Source organism: Bubalus bubalis, chromosome 2 (assembly GCF_019923935.1).
Source record: "Bubalus bubalis isolate 160015118507 breed Murrah chromosome 2, NDDB_SH_1, whole genome shotgun sequence".
Lineage (NCBI taxonomy): Eukaryota > Metazoa > Chordata > Mammalia > Artiodactyla > Bovidae > Bubalus > Bubalus bubalis.
This window is the reverse complement of record NC_059158.1, coordinates 180,660,142-180,686,614: the sequence shown is the minus strand read 5'-3', so window position 1 is coordinate 180,686,614 and position 26,473 is coordinate 180,660,142. Positions and strand designations below refer to the sequence as shown.

Here is a 26,473-nt window from a genome sequence, read left to right as displayed (position 1 = left end):
CCTCCTGCCTTCAGTCTTTCCCAGCATCAGAGTCTTTTCAAATGAGTCAGCTCTTGACACCAGGTGGCCAAAGTACTGGAGTTTCAGCTTCAACATCAGTCCTTCCAATGAATATTCAGGACTGATTTCCTTTAGGGTGGACTGGTTGGATCTCCTTGCAGTCCAAGGGACTCTCAAGAGTCTTCTCCAACACCACAGTTCAAAAGTATCAATTCTTTGGTGCTCAGCTTTCTTTGTAGTCTAACCCTCACATCCATATATGACTACTGGAAAAACCATAGCCTTGACTAGATGGACCTTGGTTGGCAAAGTAATGTTTTTGCTTTTTAATATGCTGTCTAGGTTGGTCATAACTTTTCTTCCAAAGAATAAGTGTCTTTATATTTCATGGCTGTAGTCACCATCTGCAGTGATTTTGGAGCCCCCCAAAATAAAGCCAGCCACTGTTTCCACATCTATTTGCCATGAAGTGACGGGACTGGATGCCATGATCTTTGTTTTCTGAAAGTTGAGCTTTAAGCCAACTTTTTCACTTTCCTCTTTCACTTTCATCAAGAGGCTCTTTAGTTCTTCTTCAGTTTCTGCCATAAGGATGGTGTCATCTGCATATCTGAGGTTATTGATACTTCTCCCAGCAATCTTGATTCCTGCTTGTGCTTCATCCATCCCAGTGTTTCTCATGATGTACTCTGCATATAAGTATCACTTATATGTGGAATCTAAAAAAAAAATGATACAAATGAACTTATTTACAAAACAGAGACTGACTCACAGACTTTGAAAACAAATGTATGGTTACCAAAGAGAAAACAGGGCGGTGTGGGGGGGGGGGGGTTGCGGATAAATCAGGAGTTTGGGTTTAACACATACACACTACTATATATAAAATAGCTAATTAACAAGGACAGATGGTAAAGAATCTGTCTGCAAGGTGGGAGACCTGGGTTCAATTCCTGGGCTGGGACGATCCCCTGGAAAAGAGAAGAGCTACCCACTCCAGTATTTCTGCCTGGAGAATTCCATGGACTGTATAGTCCATGGGTCGCAAGGACATGACTGAGTGACTTCACTTTCACTTTTTTTTACTGTGTAGCACAGGAAACTCTACTCAGCACTCTGTAATAACCTACATGGGAAAAGAATCTGAAAAAGAAGAGATATATGTATATATATACCTGAATCACTTTGCATATCTGTTAGTACCTGAAATGAACACAACACTGTAAATCAAATATACTTCAATATGAAAAATAAATTGAAAAAGGACAAAAAAGATAATTTCATTGTTTTGGTATGACTACATTTTATTTTTAATATATCATTTATTTTTAAAATCAAGATAGAATTCCTATACCACTCAATTCACTATTTTAAAGTATACAACTTAATGGCTATCGGTGTATTCACAAGGTTATACACCCATCACACTTATTCCAGAGCAATTCATCACCCCCTAAAGAAACCCTGTCCCTAGTAGCAGCCACTCCACACGCCCCAACTCCTAGTCCCCTGACAACCACCATCTGTTTCCTTTCTCTATGGATTTGTCTATTCTGGACATTTCACATAAAAGGAATCATTCAATATATATATATGGTCTTTTGAGTCTGGTTTCTTTCCCTTAGCCTCTGTTTTTTCCAAGCTTTCCTCCTGTTGTACTTTATTCCTTTTTAAGGCTGAACAATGAAAGTGAAAGAGGAGAGTGAAAAAGTTGGCTTAAAATTCAACATTCAGAAAACGAAGATCATGTCATCCAGTCCAATCAGTTCATGGCAAATAGGTGGGGAAACAATGGAAACAGTGAGAGACTTTATTTGGGGGGGCTCCAAAATCACTGCAGATGGTGACTACAGCCATGAAATATAAAGACGCTTGCTCCTCGGAAGAAAAGCTGTGACCAACCTAGACAACATATTAAAAAGCAGAGACATTACTTTGCTAACAAAGGTCCATCTAGTCAAAGCTATGGTTTTTCCAGTAGTCATGTATGGATGTGAGAGTTGGACTATAAAAAAAGCTGAGCACCAAAGAATTGATAATTTTGAACTCTGGTGTTAGAGAAGACTCTTTTTTTTAAATAAAAGCTTTTATTATGATTTATTTGGCTGCACAAGGGTTATTTTAATTGCAGCATGTGGGATCTAGTTTCCAGACCAGGGATTGAACCTGGGGCCCCTCCGTTGGGGCAGTGCACTGGGAGTGCAGTGTCTTAGCCACTGGGCCACCAGGGAAGTCCTAGAGAAGACTCTTTAGAGTCCCTTGGATTGCAAGGAGATCAAACCAGTCTATTCTAAAGGAAATCCGTCCTGAATATTCATTGGAAGGACTGATGCTGAAGCTGAAACTCCAATACTTTGGCCACCTGATGTGAAGAGCTGACTCATTGGAAAAGACCCTGATGCTAGGAAAGATTGAAGGCAGGAGATGGGGACGACAGAGGATGAGTTGGTTGGATGGCATCACCAGCTTGATGGACATGAGTTTGAGTAGGCTCAGGAAGTTGGTGATGGACAGGGAAGCCTGCTGTGCTGCAGTCCATGGGGTCGCAAAGAGTCAGACACGACTGAGTGACTAAACTGAAGTAAACAACTGTATGGATATACTACCTCTTGTTAATTTACCAGTTGGTGGACATGTAGATTTTTCCACTTTTTGGTCCCTAGCCCTTGAAAATGTAGCATCCAAAATGAGCTGTGTTGTAGTATTAAAATCTATATCAGAGTTTAACAATTTGTACAAAAAAAATAAGTTCCCCTCATTAAGCGACTTAGCAGCAGCAGCATTAATGCTTTATGTATATTGACTACACACTGAAATAATAATTTTAATATGTTAGGTTAAATGTATCATTTTTTATAAAGACAGCCTAAGAACAAGGCAGGGAAGAGTGAGCTGTTGAGGAGGGGGCTGGGGCCCATTCCCTCAAGATCTCACAGCCCCTGCCCAGTGCTGAGTCTGAACAGGGAGCAGCGTGGGCCTGGCAGCAAGAGCAGCCAATCTCGCAGTCCCCCTGCCTCGGCACCCAGGGGAGCTCCAGAGAGGACAAGTCCAGGCAGGAGCTGGTGGATGACCGTCCCCCTGGGAGGAGACCCGAGACTGGAATGACTGCACAAAAGGAGTAACTGGAGCGGCCAGCGACAACAGCGACTTCTCTGAGCACCTGGTCTGTGCCTGGCCAGAGAGTCGATCAAGTCCCCACAAGCTCCTGGGCTCCTCTCCTTGCCCAGGAGGGAGGGCAGTGACTGGGCAGAGACAGAGGCTTCTTTCTCTGGGCACCAGGCAGCAGGGTCCCGAGCAGCCATGGGGAGGCTGGAGCCCAGGCCCTGCTCGGTCAAGTACCTTGCGTACGTGTCTGTAGGCAAGTCCATTCCACTCTCTGGGCTCATCAAGACTGGATGAAATGACTTGGAAGGTGTTTTCCAGCTTTAATATTTCAGGTTTCTGCGAAAAGTCCTGAGTGAGATATTGTGAGCTCAGTGCAGGCTTTACCCTTCCCAGCTGTGTGACTTCTATGCTCCTCATTCCCCGTCTTTAAGGTGGAAAAGTAATCATTACCTCACAGTGATACCGCAAGGTTTAAACCAGACAAGTCGTTGCTGACAGTGTCGCTATGTACCAAGCACTGTCCTAAGGGATCTGGATAGAGGAGTTGATTTAATCCATCCACCAAACCCTCTAAGGCAGGGGTCCCCAACCTGTGCGATCTAATGCCTGATGATCTGAGGCGGAGCTGATGTAATAATAACAGAGATAAAGTGCACAATAAATGTAGCACACTTGAATCATCCGCCCACCCATCCCACATCACCACCATCCTGCTCCGTGGAGGTCTTCCCTGAAACTGGTCCCTGGTACCAAAAACTTTGGGGACAGGTCTCAGAGGAGTCCCATTGTCCAAATTCATATAGTGAGGATGCTACAGAGCAAGGGTTTTGAACCCAGAACGCCCAACTCCAGAGTCTGTTTCTTCACCCACATGCCAACCTGCCTCCAGCATGGATAGGAGGCATCACATTTCCTCAATAAATGTTGGAAAGGGGAGGAAGGTGATATTCCATGATTGTTAAAATACCTCTGGCGGAAACACTACTAAACCTATAGGGACACCAAGCCCAAAAGGATGAGGTGACGTGTCCTGGGCCACCGCCAAAATGGTGACAGTGTGAAACCCGTCTCCTGGCTCAGAGCTCCCCTATGCATGTGAAACTGGAGTGGATCTCTAGTTATGCATGCAAATCTGCTGGCAGATATGTGGCCTTGGCCCAGGCTGATTTCGGCTGATTAAGACCTGAATACCAGGGCAGTGCTTCTGGAAGTGCCTTTGCCTTCTTCTGTGCACAGTTTCTGAATTTCCTCCAGGTACCATTTTTAGTTGTTCAGTTTTGCGTTATTAAGAACTGGCTGTTCAGGGCGCTTAAAGTCACTCTTGTCTTCAGAGACTCTTCGTGAGTGTTTATTGTGTGAAGAGCATGTACTAGGCATGGGAGCTACACACGGCGGGAACTGTTCATACCTCCCTGCCCTGCCCTCTGGGAGTTCCAGTTGAATCAGACAGACAGAACAAATCCCCTTGCTCAAGAAAATTGCTTACAGATGGACCAAAATGATAAAAACCATTGTTGGTGATGATATAGGGAAACAGTCACTCTGGTTCCCTCTTGGGGGGAAAAGAACTCAGTATAACCTTTCTGGAGGGCAGTTTGGTAACAGGTATCAAAAATCATAAAATTGTGCCTACCCTAAAACCCCCCTGAAATTCTACTTCTCAAAATTGGCTCCAAGGAAATAATGATGGCTGGACACAAAGGTTTAGTCGTAGTTCATGTAGCATTGTTTATAAAAATAGAAATACTGGGTACTTCCTGAATATCCATCGGTGGGGGACTGATAAATGAGGCCATATATTCCATACAAAGGTCATAATGGAACATTTGATGTTGGAAAGAGATTCACATTGTTGGCTATTGGGGGTAAAAAGCAGGTTATAAACAGGATCTATGGTGTGACAGCAATTTTTTCCCCCAAGAATCTGCATTTACTATAAGAAGAGCTAACATTTGTTGAACTATGGATGGAGGTTCGTGACATTGTACAGGAGACAGGGAGCGAGACCATCCCCAAGACAAAGAAATGCAAAAAAGCAAAATGGCTGTCTGAGGAGGCCTTACAAATAGCTATGAAAAGAAGGGAAGTGAAAAGCAAAGGAGAAAAGGAAATATGTACCCATTTGAATGCAGAGTTCCAAAGAATGGAAAGGAGAGATAAGAAAGACTTCCTCAGCAATCAATGCGAAGAAATAGAAAAAAAAAAAAAAAAAATAGAATGGGAAAGACTAGAGATCTCTTCAAGAAAATTAGAGATACCAAGGGAACATTTCATGCAAAGATGGGCTCAATAAAGGACAGAAATGGTATGGACCTAACAGAAGCAGAAGATTTTAAGAAGAGGTGGCAAGAATACACAAAAGAACTGTTCAAAAAAGATCTTCATGACCCAGATAATCACCATGGTGTGATCACTCAGAGCCAGACATCCTGTAATGTGAAGTCAAGTGGGCCTTAGGAAGCATCACTACAAACAAAGCTAATGGAGGTGATACAATTCCAGTTGAGCTATTTCAAATCCTAAAAGATGATGCTGTCAAAGTACTGCACTCAATATGTCAGCAAATTTGGAAAACTCAGCAGTGGCCACAGGACTGGAAAAGGTCAGTTTTCATCCCAATCCCAAAGAAAGGCAATGCCAAAGAATGCTCAAACTACCCTACAATTGCATTCATCTCACATGCTAGTGAAGTAGTGCTTAAAATTCTCCAAGCCAGACTTCAGCAATATGTGAACCGTAAACTTCCAGATGTTCAAGCTGGTTTTAGAAAAGGCAGAGGAACCAGAGATCAAATTACCAACATCCGCTGGATCATGGAAAAAGCAAGAGAGTTCCAGAAAAACATCTATTTCTGCTTTATTGACTATGCCAAAGCCTTTGACTGTGTGGATCACAATAAACTGTGGAAAATTCTGAAAGAGATGGGAATACCAGACCACCTGACCTGTCTCTTGAGAAACCTATATGCAGGTGAGGAAGGTGAGTTAGAACTGGACATGGAACAACAGACTGGTTCCAAATAGGAAAAGGAGTACGTCAAGGCTGTATACTGTCACCTTGCTTATTTAACTTCTATGTAGAGTACATCATGAGAAATGCTAGGCTGGAAGAAGCACAAGTTGGAATCAAGACTGCCGGGAGAAATATCAGTAACCTCAGATATGCAGATGACACCACCCTTATGGCAGAAAGTGAAGAAGAACTAAAGAACCTCTTGATGAAAGTGAAAGAGGAGAATGAAAAAGTTGGCTTAAAACTCAATGTTCAGACAACTAAGATCATGGCATCTTGTCCCATCAGTTCAGTTCAGTTCAGTTCAGTTGCTCAGTTGTGTCCGGCTCTTTGCAACCCCATGAATTGCAGCACGCCAGGCCTCCCTGTCCATCACCAACTCCTGGAGTTCACTCAAAGTCATGTCCATCAAGTCGATGATGCCATCCAGCCATCTCATCCTCTGTCGTCCCCTTCTCCTCCTGCCCCCAATCCCTCCCAGTATCAGAGTCTTTTCTAATGAGTCAACTCTTCGCATGAGGTGGCCAAAGTACTGGAGTTTTAGCTTTAGGATCATTCCTTCTAAAGAACACCCAGGACTGATCTCCTTGCAGTCCAAGGGACTCTCAAGAGTCTTCTCCAATACCACAGTTCAAAAGCATCAATTCTTCGGCGCTCAGCTTTCTTCACAGTCCAACTCTCACATCCATACATGACCACTGGAAAAACCATCCACTTCATGGCAAATAGATGGGGAAACAGTGGAAACAGTGTCAGACTTTATATTTCTGGGCTCCAAAATCACTGCAGATGGTGACTGTAGCCATGAAATTAAAAAACGCTTACTCCTTTGAAGGAAAGTTATTACCAACCTAGACAGCATATTAAAAAGCAGAGACATTACTTAGTCCACAAAGGTCCATCTAGTCAAGGCTATGGTTTTTCCAGTAGTCATGTATGGATATGAGAGTTGAACTATAAAGAAAGCTGAGCACTGAAGAATTGATGGTTTTTAACTATGGTGTTAGAGAAGACTCTTGAGAGTCCCTTGGACTGCAAGGAGATCCAACCAGTCCATCCTAAAGGAGATCGGTCCTGGGTGTTCATTGGAAGGACTGATGTTGAAGTTGAAACTCCAATACTTTGGCCACCTGATGTGAAGAGCTGACTCATTTGAAAAGACCCTGATGCTGGGAAAGATTGAAGGTGGGAGAAGGGGATGACAGAAGATGAGATGGTTGGATGGCATCACTGACTCAATGGACATGAGTTTGGGTGAACTCCAGGAGTTGGTGATGGACAGGGAGGTCTGGTGTACTGTGGTTCATGGGGTTGCGAAGAGTCAGACATGACTGAGCAACTGAACTGAACATTAGTTGAGTCACTTTTAGGTGTTATTTCAATCATATAACATAGATGCTCTCTTTAAAATTAAAAAATATATATATTTTTTCATTTTCATTTTACAGTTGAGGAATTGAGGCTCAGAGGGTTCAAGAGACTAGCCCACATGTATACAGCTAGGGTTAGAGTCCAGTTGGAGAGGTTGTGCACTTAATTGCAGGGCAGTGGTCTTCCTCTAAACAGGTAAAGTGTAGGGAAGAACAACAGTGGTTCTCTTTGGATAAAATTTCTTCACTATGTGCATTGAATTTTTTTTTTTTTCCTTCTCAAAGACCATGGGTTTCTTTTGAAATAAGAAAAAATCTTCAGGATGGGGAACACATGTATACCTGTGGCGGATTCATTTTGATGTTTGGCAAAACTAATACAATTATGTAAAGTTTAAAAATAAAATAAATTTTTTTAAAAAAAAAGAAAGAAAAAATCATTTTTTTTTATTTCAAATAACCTGACCTGTTGAATTCTACACATCAGAGACCTAAAGCATGACCTATTGAGAAGACTTTTCCCTGGCAACTTCTCTACCTGCCAGACAGTTGTTTCAGGTTGAGGGCACAATACCCTAAGGTCTGGTCTTTAAAACTACAAAGAGGGACCCTCATCCTCAGCCAGCCCCCCTCAGGCAGAATCCCAAAGGTCAAGGTTCCAGTTGGGGGGTTCCAGTCTTCCCGTCAGCCCCTGAACTCCAGGGTTTGGACTTCACCTGCAGTTCTAAGGTGGGCACTTGGGTCACAGTGGCCCTGTTCATGTTGTAAGGCTTCAAGCCAATCCACTTCAGAAAGAGTTAGGCAAGGAGAAGCCCAAAGATTCTTTTTTGACCCAAATCATAAAGATTCCCTGGAGTCATTCCCACTAGGGAGTTGGCTAGGGTTTTTTTGTTTTGTTTTGTTTTATTCCCTGGGCTGACTGGCTACTCTGCTGTGCTTGTGATAGAAGTATCTGTCACAATGGCTTAGATGACTATACCCTGTATTTGGAAAGAATTCCGTGTGTGTTTGTAGCACGTGGGGAATGGGAAGAGGAGGAGACAGGGAGTTGTAATCATAATAGCAAAATGATAATACTAATAAACTCAACATTTACTGAGATCTTACACATGCTGAGAGGTTTACATGCATTATCTCATTGAAGGAATCCTCCCTTAAAAGCCATGAGGTAGGCACTGTTACACCAGTCTCAAAGGTGGGAGAACCCATGCTAGGTCATATGAAACAACTTGCCCATGGTGATGTCATGCAACTGATAAATGGTGAAGTTAGAGTTACAAACCCAAGTCTCCCTCTAGTTAAGCACCCACTTCCTAGGGCTGTGGGAGCCCTCCAAAGACTTTACACTTCCCAGAAATACACACACACACACACACACACACACTGTCAATTTCAGGGAAACCACTGTTTTCAAGTCTCACATCTCACCTGGATTTAAATGTGCCACTCTGAAGCTAGTCCAGCTTAACGGCTCTGAGATCAGGCAGTCCTGGGCTTATATCCTATTTCCAGCACAACACATTCCTCTGACCTCAGGCCTCAGTATTCTCAGCGTAAAGGAGTAATAGTAATACACACACACACACATACATAATCACATAAAGCTTGGACAGTTCAATTCAGTCTCTCAGTAGTGTCTCTTTGTGACCCCATGGACTGCAGCACACCAGGGTTCCCTGTCCTCACCAACTCTCGGAGCTTGCTCAGATTCATGTCCATCAAGTCAGTGATGCCATCCAACCATCTCATCCACTGCACATAGGTACTATTGATTAGCTGCAAAGTCATGTCCAACTCTTTGCAATCCCATGGACTGTAGCCCACCAGGTTCCTCTGTATATGAGATTTGCCAGGTAAGAATACTGGAGTGGATTACCAGGGGATCTTCCTAACACAAGGATGGAACCTGGGTCTCCTGCATTGCAGGTATTATCTTTACAGTCTGAGACACCCTTAATTTGCCTATAATGTAATATAGCTAATGTATATAATGTAATATAGCTAAACCATTCACATTTGTGATGCAGACTTTTCTGTTTTCAGACTTAATGGCTACCCTACCGGGTATCTCATGGGGATTAAGTGTGTGCATACATATATATATATATATATCAGGCTTCCCTCGTGACTCAGCTGGTAAAGAATGCACCTGCAATGTGGGAGACCTGGGTTTGATCCCTGGAACCTCTGGAGAAGGGAAAGGCTACCCACTCCAGTATGATGAGATGGTTGGATGGCATCACCGACTCAACGGACATGGGTTTGGATGGACTCCGAGAGTTTGTGATGGACAGGGAAGCCTGGCATGCTGCGGTTCATGGGGTCACAAAAAGTCAGACACGACTGAGTGACTGAACTGATACTAAGCTGATATATATATATATAAACACACACACACACACACACACACACACTTGCGTAAACACATCAGTTCAGTTCAGTTGCTCAGTCAAGCCCAGCTCTTTGCGACCCCACGGACCACAGCACGCCAGGCCTCCCTGTCCATCACCAACTCCTGGAGTTTACCCAAACTCATGTCCGTTGAGTCAGTGATGCCATCCAACCATCTCATCCTCTGTCGTCCACTTCTCCTCCTGCCTTCAATCTTTCCCAGCATCAGGGTCTTTTCAAGTGAGTCAGTTCTTTGCATCAGGTAGCCAAAGTATTGGAGTTTCAGCTTCAGCGTCAGTCCTTCCAATGAATATTCAGGACTGATTTCCTTGAGGATAGACTAGTTGGATCTCCTTGCAGTCCAAGGGACTCTCAAGAGTCTTCTCCAACACCACAGCTCAAAAGCACCAATTCTTCGGGGCTCAGCTTTCTTTATAGTCCAACTCTCACATCCATACATAACTACTGGAAAAACCAAAGCTTTGACTAGACAGACCTTTGTTGCCAAAGTAATGTCTCTGCTTTTTAATATGTTGTCTAGGTTGGTCACAGCTTTTCTTCCAAGAAGCAAGCGTCTTTTAATTTCATGGCTGCAGTCACCATCTGCAGTGATTTTGGAGGCCCCAAAATAAAATCTCTCACAGTTTCCATTGTTTCCCCATCTATCTGCCATGAAGTGATGGGACAACTAAATATACGTATAAGGAACTTAGCCACAGCTTGGCTCACAGCAGCTGAAATACATGATAGCTCTTGTTGCTTTTCAAAATTAAAAAAAAAAAAATCTTATAGTTTTATTTATTATTTGACTGTGTCCGGTCTTAGCGGCAGCTCTTGAGATATTTAGTTGCGGCACTCAAACTCTTAGTTACAGCATGTGGGATCTAGTACCCTGAACAGGGATCGAACCGAGGGCCTCTGCCTTGGGAGTGCAGAGTCTTAGCCCCTGGACCACCAGGGAAGTCCCTACTTTTATTTTTATGAATCTGGCTTCAATTCCATTTTGCAAACATTTGATGAGTACTTGCTGTGGGAGAGCCCTGGAGGGAGCTCACATCAGGGAGGCAGACATGTAAACGTATAATTCTCACGGAAGGCGGGCTATGGTAAGTGGTGTGCTGCTGGTATAGAAGGAGTGCTTTGATAGAATAATGGACAATGGAGTGAATTCTTGTCAGGGTGACCTATGTGGTAAGATTTTCATTTCTAGATTAAATTTACAACACAGGGAACTGCACAGATCTTAAATGTACAATACAATGAATTCAGACAAATGTACACACTCGTGTAACCACCGTCAGAATTAAGGTAGAGGATCTCTCCATACCCGAAGAGCCCCTGTGCACCCCTCCCCTTCTAATCAAACCCTATTTCCCAAAGGCAACCACAGCTCTGATTGTTTTTTTTCCATAACAGATTAGTTTTCGCCTATTTTTGACTTTTGTCTAAATGGGATCATTCATAACGTTCTCCCTTTGTGTCTTGCTTTCATTTAACACGGGTGGCAGGTTCTGAACTGAGCCTCGAAGCATTGCTAGGACTGAATATGTGACAACGGGGGCCGGGGAGGAAATCTGAGGCAAAAAGAACAGCTCGGGAAAAGGCAGGAAGGAAGAAAGACTGTATCTGGGGAGGTCGGTGCCACTAGAATGAGTACCCGATGGGAAGGAGTAGGAAAGAAGGATGAAAAGGTAGGTTGGAGTTCTGCTCTATAGAGTTTTAAATGCCAGGTCAAGGCATATAGCCTTTATCTTGAAGGAAGGAGGGAACAGGATTCCTGGGCAATAAAGTGGACTGATGAGATCTGGGTTTTGAGACCATATATATATATATAGCCGGTAGCATAAAAATGGAGTGGGAAGAGCCTGGAGGCCAGAAGACCAATTATTAGATGATTCATTGCTTCACCCTAAAAGTATTTATCTGATACTGGGCTCTGGACTTTGACTATTTTCCATTGCGTTCCATCCCTGGCTTGGTCCTCGGAACAGGAAGTGAATAAAAGTTGGTAAACCCTGTCTGCTGGCTGTTTCAAATTCTACTCCTCCTCTTCCATGCAAAACCCCTGATTTTTTCTGGAAGTAGCATCTTCATAAAATTGTTAAGAGACTCTTTGTCCCCACTGAGTATGTCTTTCTTGAAGACCCTACAGATCAGATGTCACCTTAGATTATTTAGCATGTTATGTTAGATCAGCACAGAGAAATAGGAAGGTCAGCTTTATACTCTGGTGGCAGGCTGAGGGTAGAATCTAAGTATGTTCCACAGTGGATCACTGGTTCTACAGGTTTTATAGATATATAGTAGAGATGAGGGGAGATGATTTCATGGTCAGCTCAGTTTGTTGAAAAAACAAACGAAACAGGCTTTCTCACTGCAGAACTCTTTGGTGACTTGGCTTGATAGCTGTATATGGTTAATTTCTAGAAGAGTCTGGTATGAAGCTTTCCTCAAATGTTTCGATCCCAGCACCTTTTCTGCCTGGAGCATCTTGGGCATTCTTGTGTCTCCCAGGATACATTTCTGGGATTCCCTGAAATGACTTCAGAGGATTTGGAAACAGTTTGGGTCCAGGAGAGTTATGGAGCAAACGGCAAAGGAAACTGGAGCCAGAGCAGGGCAGAGCCACCTGCTGTGAAGAAAAGGCAGCTACTTCCTCGGGAAGGCACGGGGACAGGAGGGAAGGAAGTGGGCTTGCCGTGGGCAGAGCAGTTACACAAAAGCAGGAAGAGGAAGACACTTCCCAGCTAGAGAAGGAACGGGCTCAGGGCTGGACTAGACCCTGGAAAGGGCATCCACACTGCAGAATTCTTCCAGACTCTTTATCCTCAAAACTGGCTGCATTTGGACCTGGCATTTGCTGGGCAGGGGGGAAAAGTCCATGGTAACTGGCCATTGGACATGACAGTGACCGGGAAACAGGGTCCTCCATCTATCCCTGGAAACAGCCTCTTCCACAGACAGAAGTGAAAGTAAAAGCTGCTCAGTTGTGTCCAACTCTTTGTCACACCCATAGACTATACAGTCCATGGAATTCTCCAGGCCAGAATACTGGAGTGGGTAGCCTTTCCCTTCTCCAGGGGATCTTCCCAACCTAGGGATTGAACCTATGTCTCCCACATTGCAGGCAGATTCTTTACCAGCTGAGTCACAAGGGAAGCCCAAGAACACTGGAATGGGTAGCCTATCCCTTCCTGAGGGGATCTTCCCGACCCAGGGATCGAACTGGGGTCTCTTGCATTCAGGAGGATTATTTACCAACTGAGCTATGAGGGAAGCCCCAAGAGCCCTGAGCTATCAAAGGACTAAAAAGCGATCAGGTAGGTCTTCTGGAAAACTGAGCCTGAGGTTTCATAAAAGGTGGGCAGATTTCTGCCTGGGCACAGCTTCACCAACAAGGCTTCACTCAAGTCTGCATGAAGTCACGGCTGCAGCGGATGCCCTGCAGTAATACAAGTACCAGCTCCACCACTGACTCTGAGCAAATCACTTTACTTTTCTGGACCTCAGTTTTCTCACCTGAAAAATTAAAACCACATTCCACCCCCCCTCCCCCCCACGCCACCCGCCCCTCCCCCACAGTGAAGCCAGTAATTTTTAAAGTAAGATAATGGATGTAAGGTGTTTGGCACAATGCTGGGTACTCAGGGCTTCATAAAAGGTCCCTCTGTTTGCTAGTTACCACCAACAAATTCCTCTTAGACCCACTGTCTCTGTAAAGGTAAATTTGTTCCGTTAAAATGGTTAAGTGATGTTTTACTGTAGAGGGTAAAAACTGGTAGAACGAGTTGAAACAAACTGCTTTTCATTTTCAGCAAATCCCACCCAGCTCATCCCCCTGCGGCTTCAAACAGAGCCTAAGAATAACTCAGTGGGACTCTGCACTCATGGAGACTATCTGGGGAGAGACTCCCCAGTCCTTAGGGATACTGACTGCCTCCCCTTTCCCAGCATTTGTCTCCTGCAGGGGGTGGCTGAGACAGCCAGGCGGGCCAGGAAGGGGGGCAGGGTCAGAGGTCACCAGACCAAGAAGAAACTGTTCTATTTCCCTGGCGGGGCCTGTTTTACAATAGATCAGAACATTTTCAAGCTACAGAGGAAACATCCCTTGCCATAAACTAATCCTTTCTGATTAGACTCTTGCCTAAGGCACAGAAGGGTAAAATCCTGGGTTATGATGTTGGGGGCTGGCTGGTTCATTGTGATGCGGTTCATTGTGATGCCCGCTTTGCTTTCTTCCCTGAGGCCTGGCTGTGGCTCTAGTAAGCTTCTTGGGCTCTTTCTAACAGTTCCTTGGGTTGAGAAGGCTCAGCCTAGAGGCTGCTGGATGGGGTGGCTTTTGAAGATGGTGCCAAGGGTCCTGGGATTTGTGAAATGTAATTTTGGCAGATGAAAACATCTGGTACTTTTTTTTCTTTCTGGGTTTATATATATATATAAAATGTGTGTATATATATATATATATATATATATATACCTTCAAAGTCACAGTTCACAGATATTACATAGGTAAAAAGAACCCAACTGACCTTCAAACCCCAAACTTTCATTTCACAGTTGGAGAAACTCAGAGATGGGGAGTTAACTTGCCTAAGGTCTACAGAGCCAACAATTCATACCCCAATCTCTTGACTCTGGGTCCAGCACCTTCTCCCTCATTGCATAACAACAGGACTATGTGCCAGGCACTATATTAAATGCTTCACATGCATTTAATCCTCATAACCACCCTATGCTGCTGCTGCTGCTAAGTTGCTTCAGTTGTGTCTGGCTCTATGAGACCCCACAGACAGACCCCACCAGGCTCCTCTGTCCCTGGGATTCTCTAGGCAAGAACACTGGAGTGGGTTGCCATTTCCTTCTCCAATGCATGAAAGTGTAAAGTAAAAGTCGTTCAGTCCTGTCCGACTCTTCGCGACCCCATGGACTGCAGCCTACCAGGCTCCTCCATCCATGGGATTTTCCAGGCAAGAGTACTGGAGTGGGTTGCCATTGCCTTCTCCAACCACCCTATGAGGTAAATAATATTATTATTCCCATTTTTACAGATGAGAAAACAGACTCCTGAGAAACAAGTTATGAAGCTCAGGGTCCCAGCTAAGGAAAGGCTGAGCCAGGTTTTGAACCGGGGTCTTGAGACCTGGAGCTGGTCACCATTCATAGTAAACTATCTAAGGCGCAACAAGCCTTCTAAGTTGACAGCCCTAACTTTCAATCCCCCAAACCACCTCACAGGCCGCAAGGAGCTCCCAGCGATTGGAGAGTGGAAGAGAGTGAAACAAACATAAGCTCCCGAGCTTGTCCCATCCAGACGGTGCTTGTGTCTGAGTTGTCACTTAGTTCAAGGATGGCCAAATGAAATACTGTGACCCTAAACTGGGCCATCAGTCAATTCAGAGACCACTAGGAATTTGGAAGTACAGTCAAAGCCACTGGCTAGAGAGTCAAGTCTCTATCATCTGCCTATCAAGATTCTGATCTCCGGGGAGATTTCCCTAGGGTCCATCAGTGGGTAAAACTGTGGGGATCTGCACATGACCTAGGATGGTATGAAGGACTGAGTTTATTGCGAAAGGGAGTGGGTTGAGGCTGAAGGAAATCTCTCTTTAGGGAGAGCTGCTGAGGCATGACTCAGATTTCAGAGGCGCCTGGGCAGAGGGGAACATCCATGCTCACGTCCCCTGTGAGGCTGGGGAGCCTGGTGACTAACTCCCAGGCACACCTGCCTTGGGCTGAGTGTCCTGGGTGGCAGGAGCAAAGGAAGAGACAAGACAGGAACGCACTGTTTCACTGGGGAGGCCAGAGAGGCCCATCCCTAATGAGAGCAACAATAGCTTACATCATTAGGACTGAGTGTACAAGAGTGGTGTAAATGCTTTGCATGTGTTACCTCATGAAAAACCTTACAAAGTATAAGTTTAAAGATGAAGAAACGGAGGATCAAAGAGATCAAAGGACTTGCCCAAGGTTATACAGGTAGTAAATGGCAGACTCAAGATCTGAACTCAGGTAGCTCATCTCCAGAATCGAAGTTCTCAACTAGCTGTGCTCTGTCGTGTATGTGTGTGTGCACCGAGGCAGGTACATCTGCAGATTACACTGAACTCTCGTGGAATCCTCCAACACACACGAATCACTGTTACCTGAGAGTAAAACCAATTTCACAAAACTACAGCCATAGACAGACAAAGGTGGAAAGGTTTTCCCCAATAGACAAATTAGATGAAGGTTCACCCACCAGGCTTCCATGTGGGCAGAAGGAGACACATTATTCATTTCTCTCCCCGCCCTGTGTATAGATGCTTGGCCAGAGCTGGCCCTTGCTAAGTTCACTGAATGACTGCTTTTTCAGGCAACAGAAAATGGTGGTTCAGGGACTGAATTTATGAGCCAAACAGCCTGGGTTCAAATCCCGGCTTGGTCACTCAATTCCCTCACTCCTTTAAGCCTGTTTTCACACCTATAAAGCAGAGGTGATGACTGTACCTCAATCTTTGGGCAGTTGTAAGGATTGAGTGAAACAGGGCAGGTAACGTGCTTAGCCCAGTCTGATATATAGTTACGTGTTCAAAAAATGAGAGCTACAATTGTAATTTTTAATGACGAAATTTAAAAAAAATCATTATAATAGTACTTTGGCCACCTGATTCATTGGAAAAGACCCTAATGGTGGGAAAGATTGAATGCGGGAGGAGAAGGGGACGACCGAGGATGAGGTGGTTGGATGGCATCACTGATGTGATGGACATGAGTCTGAGCAAACTCGGGGAGTTGCTGCAGTCCGTGGGGTCACAGAGTCAGACTGAGCGACTGAACTGAATGATGAAATAAGTCTCCATACTCACTGAATGAACAAATGAATTGACATGTGAACACAGCTGGATTCCAGAGCAATTGGGGTGGGGGTGATGGAGCCAAATAAATGAGCCTGGTCTGGGAGGGAAAGCTGGCCATGCCACCGCAGGACACGTGGCCAGGCCATATGGGCAGCCTGTCTGGAACACAGGCTAGAAGGTGAGCTGGGACAAGTGAGGCGTGGTGAGTGGTTGCTGACCTTCCAAGTTAACTGCCCGCCTGAGGGACCTGATCTTGGTGTAAGATATGGTTTGCAGGTCCCTCTAGGCCAGTTTCTGAACTATTCTCCTTTCCTTTCCCCACTGCTTGACCATCTTAACCCCAACTGAGAGACTTAAAAAAGTCTTCTGGGCAGGCCAGCAGAGCATTCGGAAAAACCCTCCCCTCAATGAGCAAGGTCAAGCACTTAACCTCTGACCATGTGGCCTCTGCCTTCCCCAGAAGGTACGGAGCTCAGGGGCCCAAGCAAATCCCCTCCCCTCCTACTACACCCTCTTCCAGTGAGATGAGATCTAAACAAACATCAGAGGCAGCCTTAGAAGGAAAACCCTTAAGGAAAAGGAAAGGACTTTATGGGTTAATTGTGCCTATCTGAACCTCCCTAAGCCTGGAGCAGGCCACACCTGTCCCAACCACCCCACCCTACCCCAGGTCCCTCTAACGTAGCACGGCAGCCCTGACCCCAGACACACTTCTATTCAGCAACCGGGGTTCCAGGATCCTCTCTGTCCAAACCAGGCCTTGTACATTCTTTCTCTGTAGTTCCTCAAGGAGACTGTCATCTGAATACCCAAGTCCCCAGTGTGACCCCTTCAGATAGATGAAATACAGAAGAAAATGCATTTTCAGCCTTGCTTGCCAGGGTGGTGGTAGGGACTAAGGTGCTTCTCACTTACTTTTACTTGAAGCTCTCTTTTATTTAGAAGTGGGCAGTATCTGGTTTAATGGCCTTTTTCTGAAGTGGGCTGGTGATGGCCCACAGTGGTAGGAGGTAGGCTACTAGGGCCCGAGGCCAGGTCCCTGGAGAGAGTGAGCCTCAGGGGCTGAGCCGGCTGGGTTCTGTTCTTCTCAGTGGGTCCTCTCCTTCCAGGACGGCGGCCACATTCTTCCTGGCACGGCTCTCTCTGGCTGCCTCCTGTTCTGGCTGGTTCCTGGCAACAGAGAAAGAATCTCCAGATAGCAGTCTGGCCGCTTCTTCCTTCTCAGTTCAGGGATAAGCCTTCTCTGACTTGCTATTCCTTAATAACTATAAAGAGTCTCTCTCTCTCTCTCTTTTCCCCCCTATTAATGGGAGAAATAATGTTGACAGATATACGAAAAGAATAAACTATAAATCGCCCCTGATCCTACCACCCCTGATACTCTCTGGTGTGTACCTTTCCTATTCTTTCTCCACTCATGGAAATGGGTTTTAAAAATAGGAAAGGACTCATTTACTAAAGGTAAAGAGTAGCTGAAAGACTTAAAAGTTGGGAATCTGACCCAGGTTCATTCGAGACCAGCTCAGAGGCCCCCCCTGGAAATGACCTTGGGTGGAGACAGCACCGGGAGATCGTGAAGGACAGGGAAGCCTGGTGTGCCGCAGTCCCTGGGGTCACTAAGAGTTGGACTGAGAGACTGAACGACCACAAGACATTTCACTTTGAGGCCTCACTTCCCTTGTTTGTAAAATCAAGATAATAGTACTTACTTCACTTGGTTGTTGTAAGGATTAAATGAGACTAAACAACTGAGCTCAGTGCCTCAAACACAGTAAAGACTCAAAAATGCTAACAATTGTGCTGTAAGCATAGGAAGTAATTTCCCCGGTGTAAAGGGGCTTTCTGTAGCATCCTTTTGAACTGTGACTCAATATCCAACTATATTCAAGGATCTTAATTTACTTTACTGAGTCTCTGCTGAAGGATATTTATATTAATTCTAATTTTTCAGAATTATAAACAATGCTCTGATGCATATCCTTGCAGATAACTCTCCACACAGATTATTTGCTTAGGCTAAATTCCTATGAGTGAAAATGTAAGATCAAAGGATGAGTTGAAATCTAACTCCAAAGTCTAGACTGATTCACACTCCTTCCAGCAAGGAGACAGCCTGCTTTCTCTCACTCTTGCCAACACCATTTTCTTTCATCTTTATCAACTTGATAAGTGGAAAACAAACAAAAAAAAAAACCACAAAAAAAAACCTGCTTCTCTGTTTCCAGATTTTTCTTTTTTTCTTTTAAGGGAGCTCTCAGGATGACTTTAGACCCCATGATTCCTCATGTCCTTCCATTCCTCTCAGAAGGAATGTAGGTGGTGTTATTGGCAGAACTGTGATAAAAATCTAAAGTACAGAGTGTAAAAGGGCCTGGAGGCTCTTTGGCCTCTCTTTGTCCTGATTCTTCATGAGTACAACTTCCAGGTCCTTCCATGCCTTCTAGTTAGGGCTATATTCTGCACGTTGGGTGTGTGGCCTGTCCCTCCACTTAAGTCCAGCGATGGCGTAGAGAATATTAGGATGAAATAGGGCTTTGGGTGCACACCCAGGACAGTATTACGGGACCCACAGGATCCATAATGGTATCTATGGTGATGCTTTGACCCAAATCTGAAGTTCCAATCCAAACTCCTTTGCTTCAGTAGGGGTGTTTTCTTTAAGCCTCAGTTTATGTGGGGCCAGTGATAACATTCTGCCCTGCCTCTCTGTGGCTTTATCAGAGAAGATAAACCATAGGAAAACACTATGTAAGCTGAAAAGAGCTTTACACATAGAAGAGGCTTTTTTTTTTTTTTTTTATCCTGACTGCACTGAGCAGCTTCCTGGATCTTATTTCCCAGACCAGGGATTGAATTCTGGCCTCAGCAATGCAAGTGCCAAATCCTAACCACTGAACCACCAGGGAATTCCCTGAAGGAACTGTTTTTAAGGAAGGCTGAGTGCTGAGTGCCATAAACTGTGTAGTCAGGCCAGTAAGAGGTGGTGGCTGGGGATCCCTTTCTAAGCTGGGTGCTCACCTACTCCTGGCCATTAGCTCTACATGGAGACCTTATTTACTCCACAGATCAATCCACTGAGGGACGATGTGGTCCCTGAAATTTACAGACTGAGTCACTGGCCCAAAGGTATATGCTAATAACAGGAAGAGCAAGGATTCAAACTTTGGAGGTCTTTCCCTGGGGGTGGGGACAGAAGGCAACAGCTGATATCCCAGAATGTCAATGACCTTGTGTAAATTATACACATTTGTTCATTTTTCATTTATTCAACAAATACTTCTTGAACACTTGTTGAGATCTGGGACAAAGTACCAAGGGAGGTTTTTCCTTGTATAGTTTCTGCAGTCCAAATGCTAACAAATCCTTCCTTATCTTGTAAGTGCTATCAGCCAACCTATCTATTTTCTTTCCCTCCTTCCTTCTTTCCTTCTATCCTTCCATCCATCCATCCATGACTTTGTTCCAAAAGGGAACACAGGAGGTTGAAAGGACTGTTCCCATGGCTTTGGGGTCATGTAGAGCTTGATTTGATCCTACTTGAATACCAAGTAGATAGCTAAGTGATCTTTGATGAGTTACCTCACGTTCCTGAGGCTGCTCCTCCTCTGTAAGATGGGGAAAATTATGACAACTTTGCCACAGGACTCAAGACAATTACATGATATGTACATGTAACACATCTAGAACTGTGCCTGGCACATACTAAGGACACCATGTTATCTCCTTTAATTCTCATAGTGATCATTTCACTGAGAAGAAAATCTGAGTAATGAGGAGGCGAAGTTGCTTGTCCAAGGTCTCGGGCAGCTGACTCTGGAGTTCCTCCTTTAGAAACTTGCTCAATACTCTAGGAGTTGTCTGTCTGGAATGAATAACGTGATCCCATTTTGCAGGGAGGAATGACACAAAGCATTTAAAGAAAGCATCATAGGGTAAGTGCTCAATAAATGATAATAATTCTAATTAAGATCTGATCTGATTCCTGAATTCACTGCCCAGAGCCTTTGGGATGGAGAGCCCTATTCTCCATTCATGCATCTTATAGGGAAGCTCTGAGCAAGGACTGTGAGCTTTTATTATCTTTATGTCCACTTTTACTCCAGGAAGAATGGGACACGATGACCATTTAGTCAAAGGGCATTCATTTTGATTTAATTATGGCAGAAAGTGAAGAAGAACTAAAGAGCCTCTTGATGAAAGTGAAAGAAGAGAGTGAAAATGTTGACTTAAAGCTCAACATTCAGAAAACTAAGATCATGGTATCTGGTCCCATCATTTTATGGCAAATAGATGTGGAAACAGTGGAAACAGTGGCTGACTTAATTTTGGGTGGCTCCAAAATCACTGCAGATGGTGACTGCAGCCATGAAATTAAAAGACCCTTTTTCCTTGGAAGAAAAGTTATGACCAACTTAGCATATTAAAAAGCAGAGACATTACTTTGCCAACCAAAGTCCATCTAGTCAAGGCTATGGTTTTTCCAGTAGTCATGTATGATGTGAGAGTTGGACTATAAAGAAAGCTCAGTGCAGAAGAATTGATGCTTTTGAACTGTGGTGTTGGAAAAGACTCTTGAGAGTCCCTTGGACTGTGAGGAGATCCAACCATTCCGTCCTAAAGGAGATCAGTCCTGGGTGTTTGTTGGAAGGACTGATGTTGAAGCTGAAACTCCAATACTTTGGCCACCTTATGTGAAGAGCTGACTCATTTGAAAAGACCCCGATGCTGGGAAAGATTGAGGGCAGGAGGAGAAGGGGACGACAGAGGACAAGATGGTTGGATTGCATCACCAACTCAATGGGCATGAATTTGGGTAAACTCTGGGAGTTGGTGATGGACAGGGAGGCCTCTGGCGTGCTGTGGTCCATGGGGTTGCAGAGAGTCGGACACGACTGAGAGACTGAACTGAATGACATTTAAACTGGGATTTTGTTTATAATTCCTAATCACAAAAGCACAATCAATGCAGAAACTTTGGTCAGGGAGGAGAAGAATAGGGAAACAATTAAAATTCTGTCATCCTGGGGAATTCTCTGGTGGTTCAGTGGTTAGGACTCTGCGCTTTCACTGCTGTGGGCCTGGGTTCAATCCCTGGTCGTGGAACTAAGATCCCCAGTTGGGGATGTAAGATAACACAAGCCGCCACATGGCCAAACAAACCAAATAAATAAATAGAATCCTGTCATTTTGGCACCCACAGAGGAGCACTGTTGACATTTGGGTATTTGACCTTTCCATGTTTTTATATAGGTCAACAAATTGTCATTAAGTGTGGAACAACCATAAAGTTTTAACGTGTTAGAAAAGGAAGAGCTGTTAGCAGGGCATTCACGCTCAACACTGCAAGGCCCCTATTGTAAACAGCGCTGTGACTGTGCAGTGCACACGCTGCAGAGACAAACAAAGCAGCTCTGGTTCTCAGCAGTCACCTAACTCAGTGGTCCTAACCTTTCAGTTCAGTTCAGTTCAGTCGCTCAGTCGTGTCTCAGACTCTTTGCGACCCCAGGGACCGCAGCACGCCAGGCCTCCCTGTCCATCAACTCCCGGAGGGTACTCAAACTCATGTCCATTGAGTTGGTGATGCCATCCAACCATCTCATCCTCTGTCGTCCCCTTCTCCTCCCGCCTTCAATCTTTCCCAGCATCAGGGTCTTTTCAATTGAGTCAGTTCTTCCCATCAGGTGGTGTCCCATCAGACGCCAAAGTACTGGCGTCTCAGCTTCAGCATCAGTCCTTCCAATGAATATTCAGGACTGATTTTCTTTAGGACGGACTGGTTAGATCTCCTTGCAGTCCAAGGGACTCTCAAGTGTCTTTTCCAACACCAAAGTTCAAAAGCATCAGTTCTTCAGCACTCAGCTTTCTTTATGGGCCAACTCTCACATTCATACATGACTACAGGAAAAACCATAGCTTTGACTAGATGGACCTTTTTTGGCAAAGTAATGTCTCTGCTTTTTAATACGCTATCTAGGTTGGTCATAACTTTTCTTCCAAGGAGAAAGGGTCTTTTAATTTCATGGCTGCAGTCACCATCTGCTGTGATTTTAGAGCAAAAACTTTCCTAACAGTTACTGAGTGCTATGTGTCAGACTCAAATTCATGTCCACTAAGTCAGTCAAGCCATTTAACCATCTCATCTTTTGCCACGCCCTTTCCTTTTTGCCGTCGATCTCGCCTAGCCTTCATGGACATGAATTTGAGCAAATTACTGGGAGACAGTGGAGGATAGAGGAGCCTAGAGTGCTGCAGTCCACGGAGTGACCAAGAGTTGGACATGACTTATTGACTAAACAACAGCAACAATGTGCCAGGCAGGCTTCCCCGGGGGCTCAGTGGTAAAGAACCCGCCTACCAATGCAGGAGACACAGGGTTGATCCCGGGGTTAGGAAGATTCCCTGGAGGAGGAAATGGCAACCCACTCCAATATTCTTGTCTGGGAAATCCCACGCACAGTGGAGCCTGGACTACATGGACTGTAGTCCATGGGTTTGCAAAGAGTCGGACTCTACTGAGTGACTACACAACAACAATGCACTCCATATACATTATCCTGTTCTCATAATAAGCTTACGAGGGGGATACTATTTTTATAACCATTTATAGGTGAGGAAGCAAGCTCAGAACCCTTAAGTCATTTGCCCAAAATCACACAGCTAGTAAACAGTTGGGCTGGGATCTGAACCCATGTCAGCCAGTCTCAGAGTAAAGCTATCAGATAGCACAGATAACTCTTAGCACTATGCTTGCAATATACAAACATGAAATAAATTACAGGCATCATTACTTACTGTTATTATTGTGAATACAATCATTATGTCACATATGATTGGTGAGTCTCTGTTTTCAATCTCCTCTGCCAAGAAACAAAGAACTGGGCCAATCCAAGAAGGGGAAGAGATGCCAGCCCAGCTGAGCCCTGGGCTGTGCCCATGCCACACAGGAGTAGGAAATAGGCAGGAGTGGGGGCAAAGCTTGGGTAGCGTCTCTCTAAAAAACCTGGCACCTCTGAATCCTTCAGCAAAGGCCTAGAACAGCCCACGCCCTCAGACTGGGAGGCTTAGCTCCTGCTGGAAGGTCCTAGCGACCTTATAAACTGGCTCGTGGTACCCTGCCGACCTACCCTGGACCACAGTCCCTCCATCTCATCCAGGTGCCTTCTGGACATTCCGTGTGTGGAGACGTTAAAAACCCTCTGCCCCACGACCTGCTGATCTCTGTAGATGGGTGAGGGCGATTAAAGAGACATGATCCACAGGTGTAGAGAGAGAGGACCCATTTAAAAAGCCCAGCGAGCACAGACACGCTGCCTGGGTTCCCAGTCTCCACCTGAGCCCAGCCAGCATGAGTCACCCCCATGGCCCTTTACCTGGGAGTTGCAACACAGCTGAAAGAAACTTCACAGCCTTCCAGGAGGCAGGCAGACAGGGACACAGACAAGCGTGCCATCCTTCGGGCAGTACTAAGCTCTGCAATTACAGCTGGCACCAATGGCCCTCCTGCCACCAAGAGACCCTGCCAAGGGCTTGGGCATCCAGGCTCTGCTCTCTGATCAGATCCCAACTCTAGCGCTACCTCTCCTAGGCCATGCAGCTTGAGGAACTTATTTAATCACTTCATACCTTCGTCTCCTCATCTCTAAAACAGGGATAACACAAGGGCCTATGGCATACAGCGGTTTTAAGGGGGAGACAAGATATGCAAAGGCTTAGCACAATGCCTGACGCGTGAGGTATGCTGGGCACAGACCGTGTGCCAGACACCATGGAAGGCGCTGGAGATTCAACAGTGACCCAGACAAGGTCTCTCCTCTTACAGAGTTTACATTCTAGAAGAAGGGATGAAAGACAATAAACAATTCAGAGAGATTTCCAAAAGTCACAAGGGATTCAGAGAGCCAGAATTAAGTGATGTGATAGAGTGACTGAATGCCTACTTTAACAAGGGTGGTGGGAGAGGCCTGCTCTGAGGAGGTGGCTTCATTAGCAATTATTATGATTATTTACTGTTATTTGTCAGGACCCCCTCCATTATCCCCAACATAGCTTCCAGCGAGGAACCAACCTCTGACAATTCTCTCCACAGGCCTGACCACACCCCAAGAGGGCTCCTCTGGATTCTGGCCTTACCTTGAAAACCTCCATCAGACTGGCAGGAGTAGCTGAAACTCCGCCTTTCCCTGAGAGAGAAAGGAGTGGGCCAAGGTGAGGCTCTCAGGAAAACAGAGCAAAGGGGTGATGTGTCAAAAGGTGTGTGTGTGTGGCGGGTGGAGGTGGTGGGTGGGGAGGAGGAAAGAGAGAAAACAAAAGATACCAAGACCGGCTTAGACTTCAGTTCAGATTACTCGTGGTGGAAGCTCTATAAAAAGTTCTAGCATTCTCCTGTTTGTTTGTGGATCTTCTGGGTTTACCAACCTTGTTCTTTATGGAAGACAGCTCATGGCAATCATTCCACAATTACTTAGTCTAACAGGCAACTGATTTCTCCTGCATTTCCTACGCAGAATGAAGCACTTACTGGAGTTTGGGAAATGACCGGCTAGCTAAAGGTTTCAAAGGTGATCGACTTCAACTTTTCCATTCCTTGTGTGCTGGCCAGAGGTATGTGGTTTGCTGACATCTCATTCAGATCTGTATCACACCAAATAAAAGGCTGCCTGCATCCTACACCCCCACTCCTGGCTGTCAACACACACACACACACCCTCCAGATCATAAACTCCAAGAGCAGTGACCCTGTCTTTTGGGCCTGTCTCCCCAGAACCCAGAGTAGAGCCTGGCACACATTAGGTGTTCCACAGATGTCTGCTGAATTGAGGCCAGTGACTTCAGCTCAGAGGGACAGCCACATGCAGAGTGAGATGACTGAAGATTCAGATCTGGGCTCTGACACTCAATAGCTCAGGTCCTTGGGCAAGTCACGTTTACCCTCCGGCTTCCACTTCCTCACCTGCGAAGTGTGTGTGTTGGGGGAGGAAGAGAGCGTGCTAATAGCTACCACAGTGGGTTGCTGTGAGCCGTCAAGAGAAATCACCTGAATAACTGTAAAAGACTATTCAGAAATAAGCTTTCCCTTAAAGGGAGAGCTCTAGGAAAAAAGAAAGGGGACTCGCACAGAGGCCCACAAGGGAAGATCTGCTCTCTCCTTTGGGAATTCCCTGGTGGCTGGAAGTAGTCCATGCTGGGTAGGGGAGGAGGCCAAGGGAATCTGGCAGGGTGGCGGGGCGGGGGGGTCGGGGGGGAAGGATGTTCCAATGTTCCAAGTATCCAGGATACTAGAAACAGGAATCGAGATTTCCTGCAGCCAAATATCTGTTTGTCCCTGTACTTTTCCTCTGGCTATCTTCTCTCCAGCAGTTTTTTTTTTTTCTCCTCCCTCCTACCTCATCTCCACCCCCACCCCCTCACCAAGGAAGGAATTGGCCAGTTCCACCCAGCCAGCCCCCCAATGGCTCCGCCCCCAGCTCGGCAGGCCAAGAGTTAACAGCTGCACCTGTTGAGGTATACCTGCTGTCGCCGGCACCTGTACCTGTAGCCAATCAGCACCAGCACTGCCGGGAACCTACCTGTCAGCAGAATCCCCACACTGAAACCTCAACATAAATCAAACAGTTCCCTGGGCAGGGAATGTCTGTGTCAGGCAAGAATTAGAGACGAGCGGTCAGCAGAGCCTCGGTGCCCGGTGCCGATCCATCGTACCAGCCTGGGAGCCTGGGAGCAGGAAGATGTCGAATGAACTTGAGTGAGTAAACAACCGTG

The 26,473-nt window shown here is 45.4% G+C and overlaps 1 protein-coding gene and 1 long non-coding RNA gene across 6 annotated transcripts in view; one reads left to right on the top strand and one right to left on the bottom strand.

Moving 5' to 3' along the window:
- Positions 1 to 666: 666 nt before the first annotated feature.
- On the bottom strand, positions 667 to 26,418 carry LOC112582974. Its single transcript, XR_003107338.3, has 3 exons — positions 26,281 to 26,418; positions 17,630 to 17,884; positions 667 to 719 (listed from the first exon to the last, which is right to left on the bottom strand). It is a non-coding gene; the product is annotated as an uncharacterized LOC112582974 (long non-coding RNA).
- Positions 25,073 to 26,473, top strand: part of GRHL3 (grainyhead like transcription factor 3) — a 37,383-nt gene continuing 35,982 nt past the window's right edge. For 4 of the 5 annotated variants that reach the window (XM_025278732.3, XM_044938114.2, XM_044938116.2 and 1 more), the window contains exons 1-2: positions 25,073 to 25,315; positions 26,127 to 26,456. In XM_025278732.3, the coding sequence (XP_025134517.2) occupies positions 26,440 to 26,456 (17 nt within the window). In that variant the 5' untranslated portion in view covers positions 25,073 to 25,315; positions 26,127 to 26,439. Of the gene's footprint in view, positions 25,316 to 25,666; positions 25,900 to 26,126; positions 26,457 to 26,473 lie in introns of those variants that run through there. The other variant, XM_044938115.2, reaches the window with a different exon arrangement.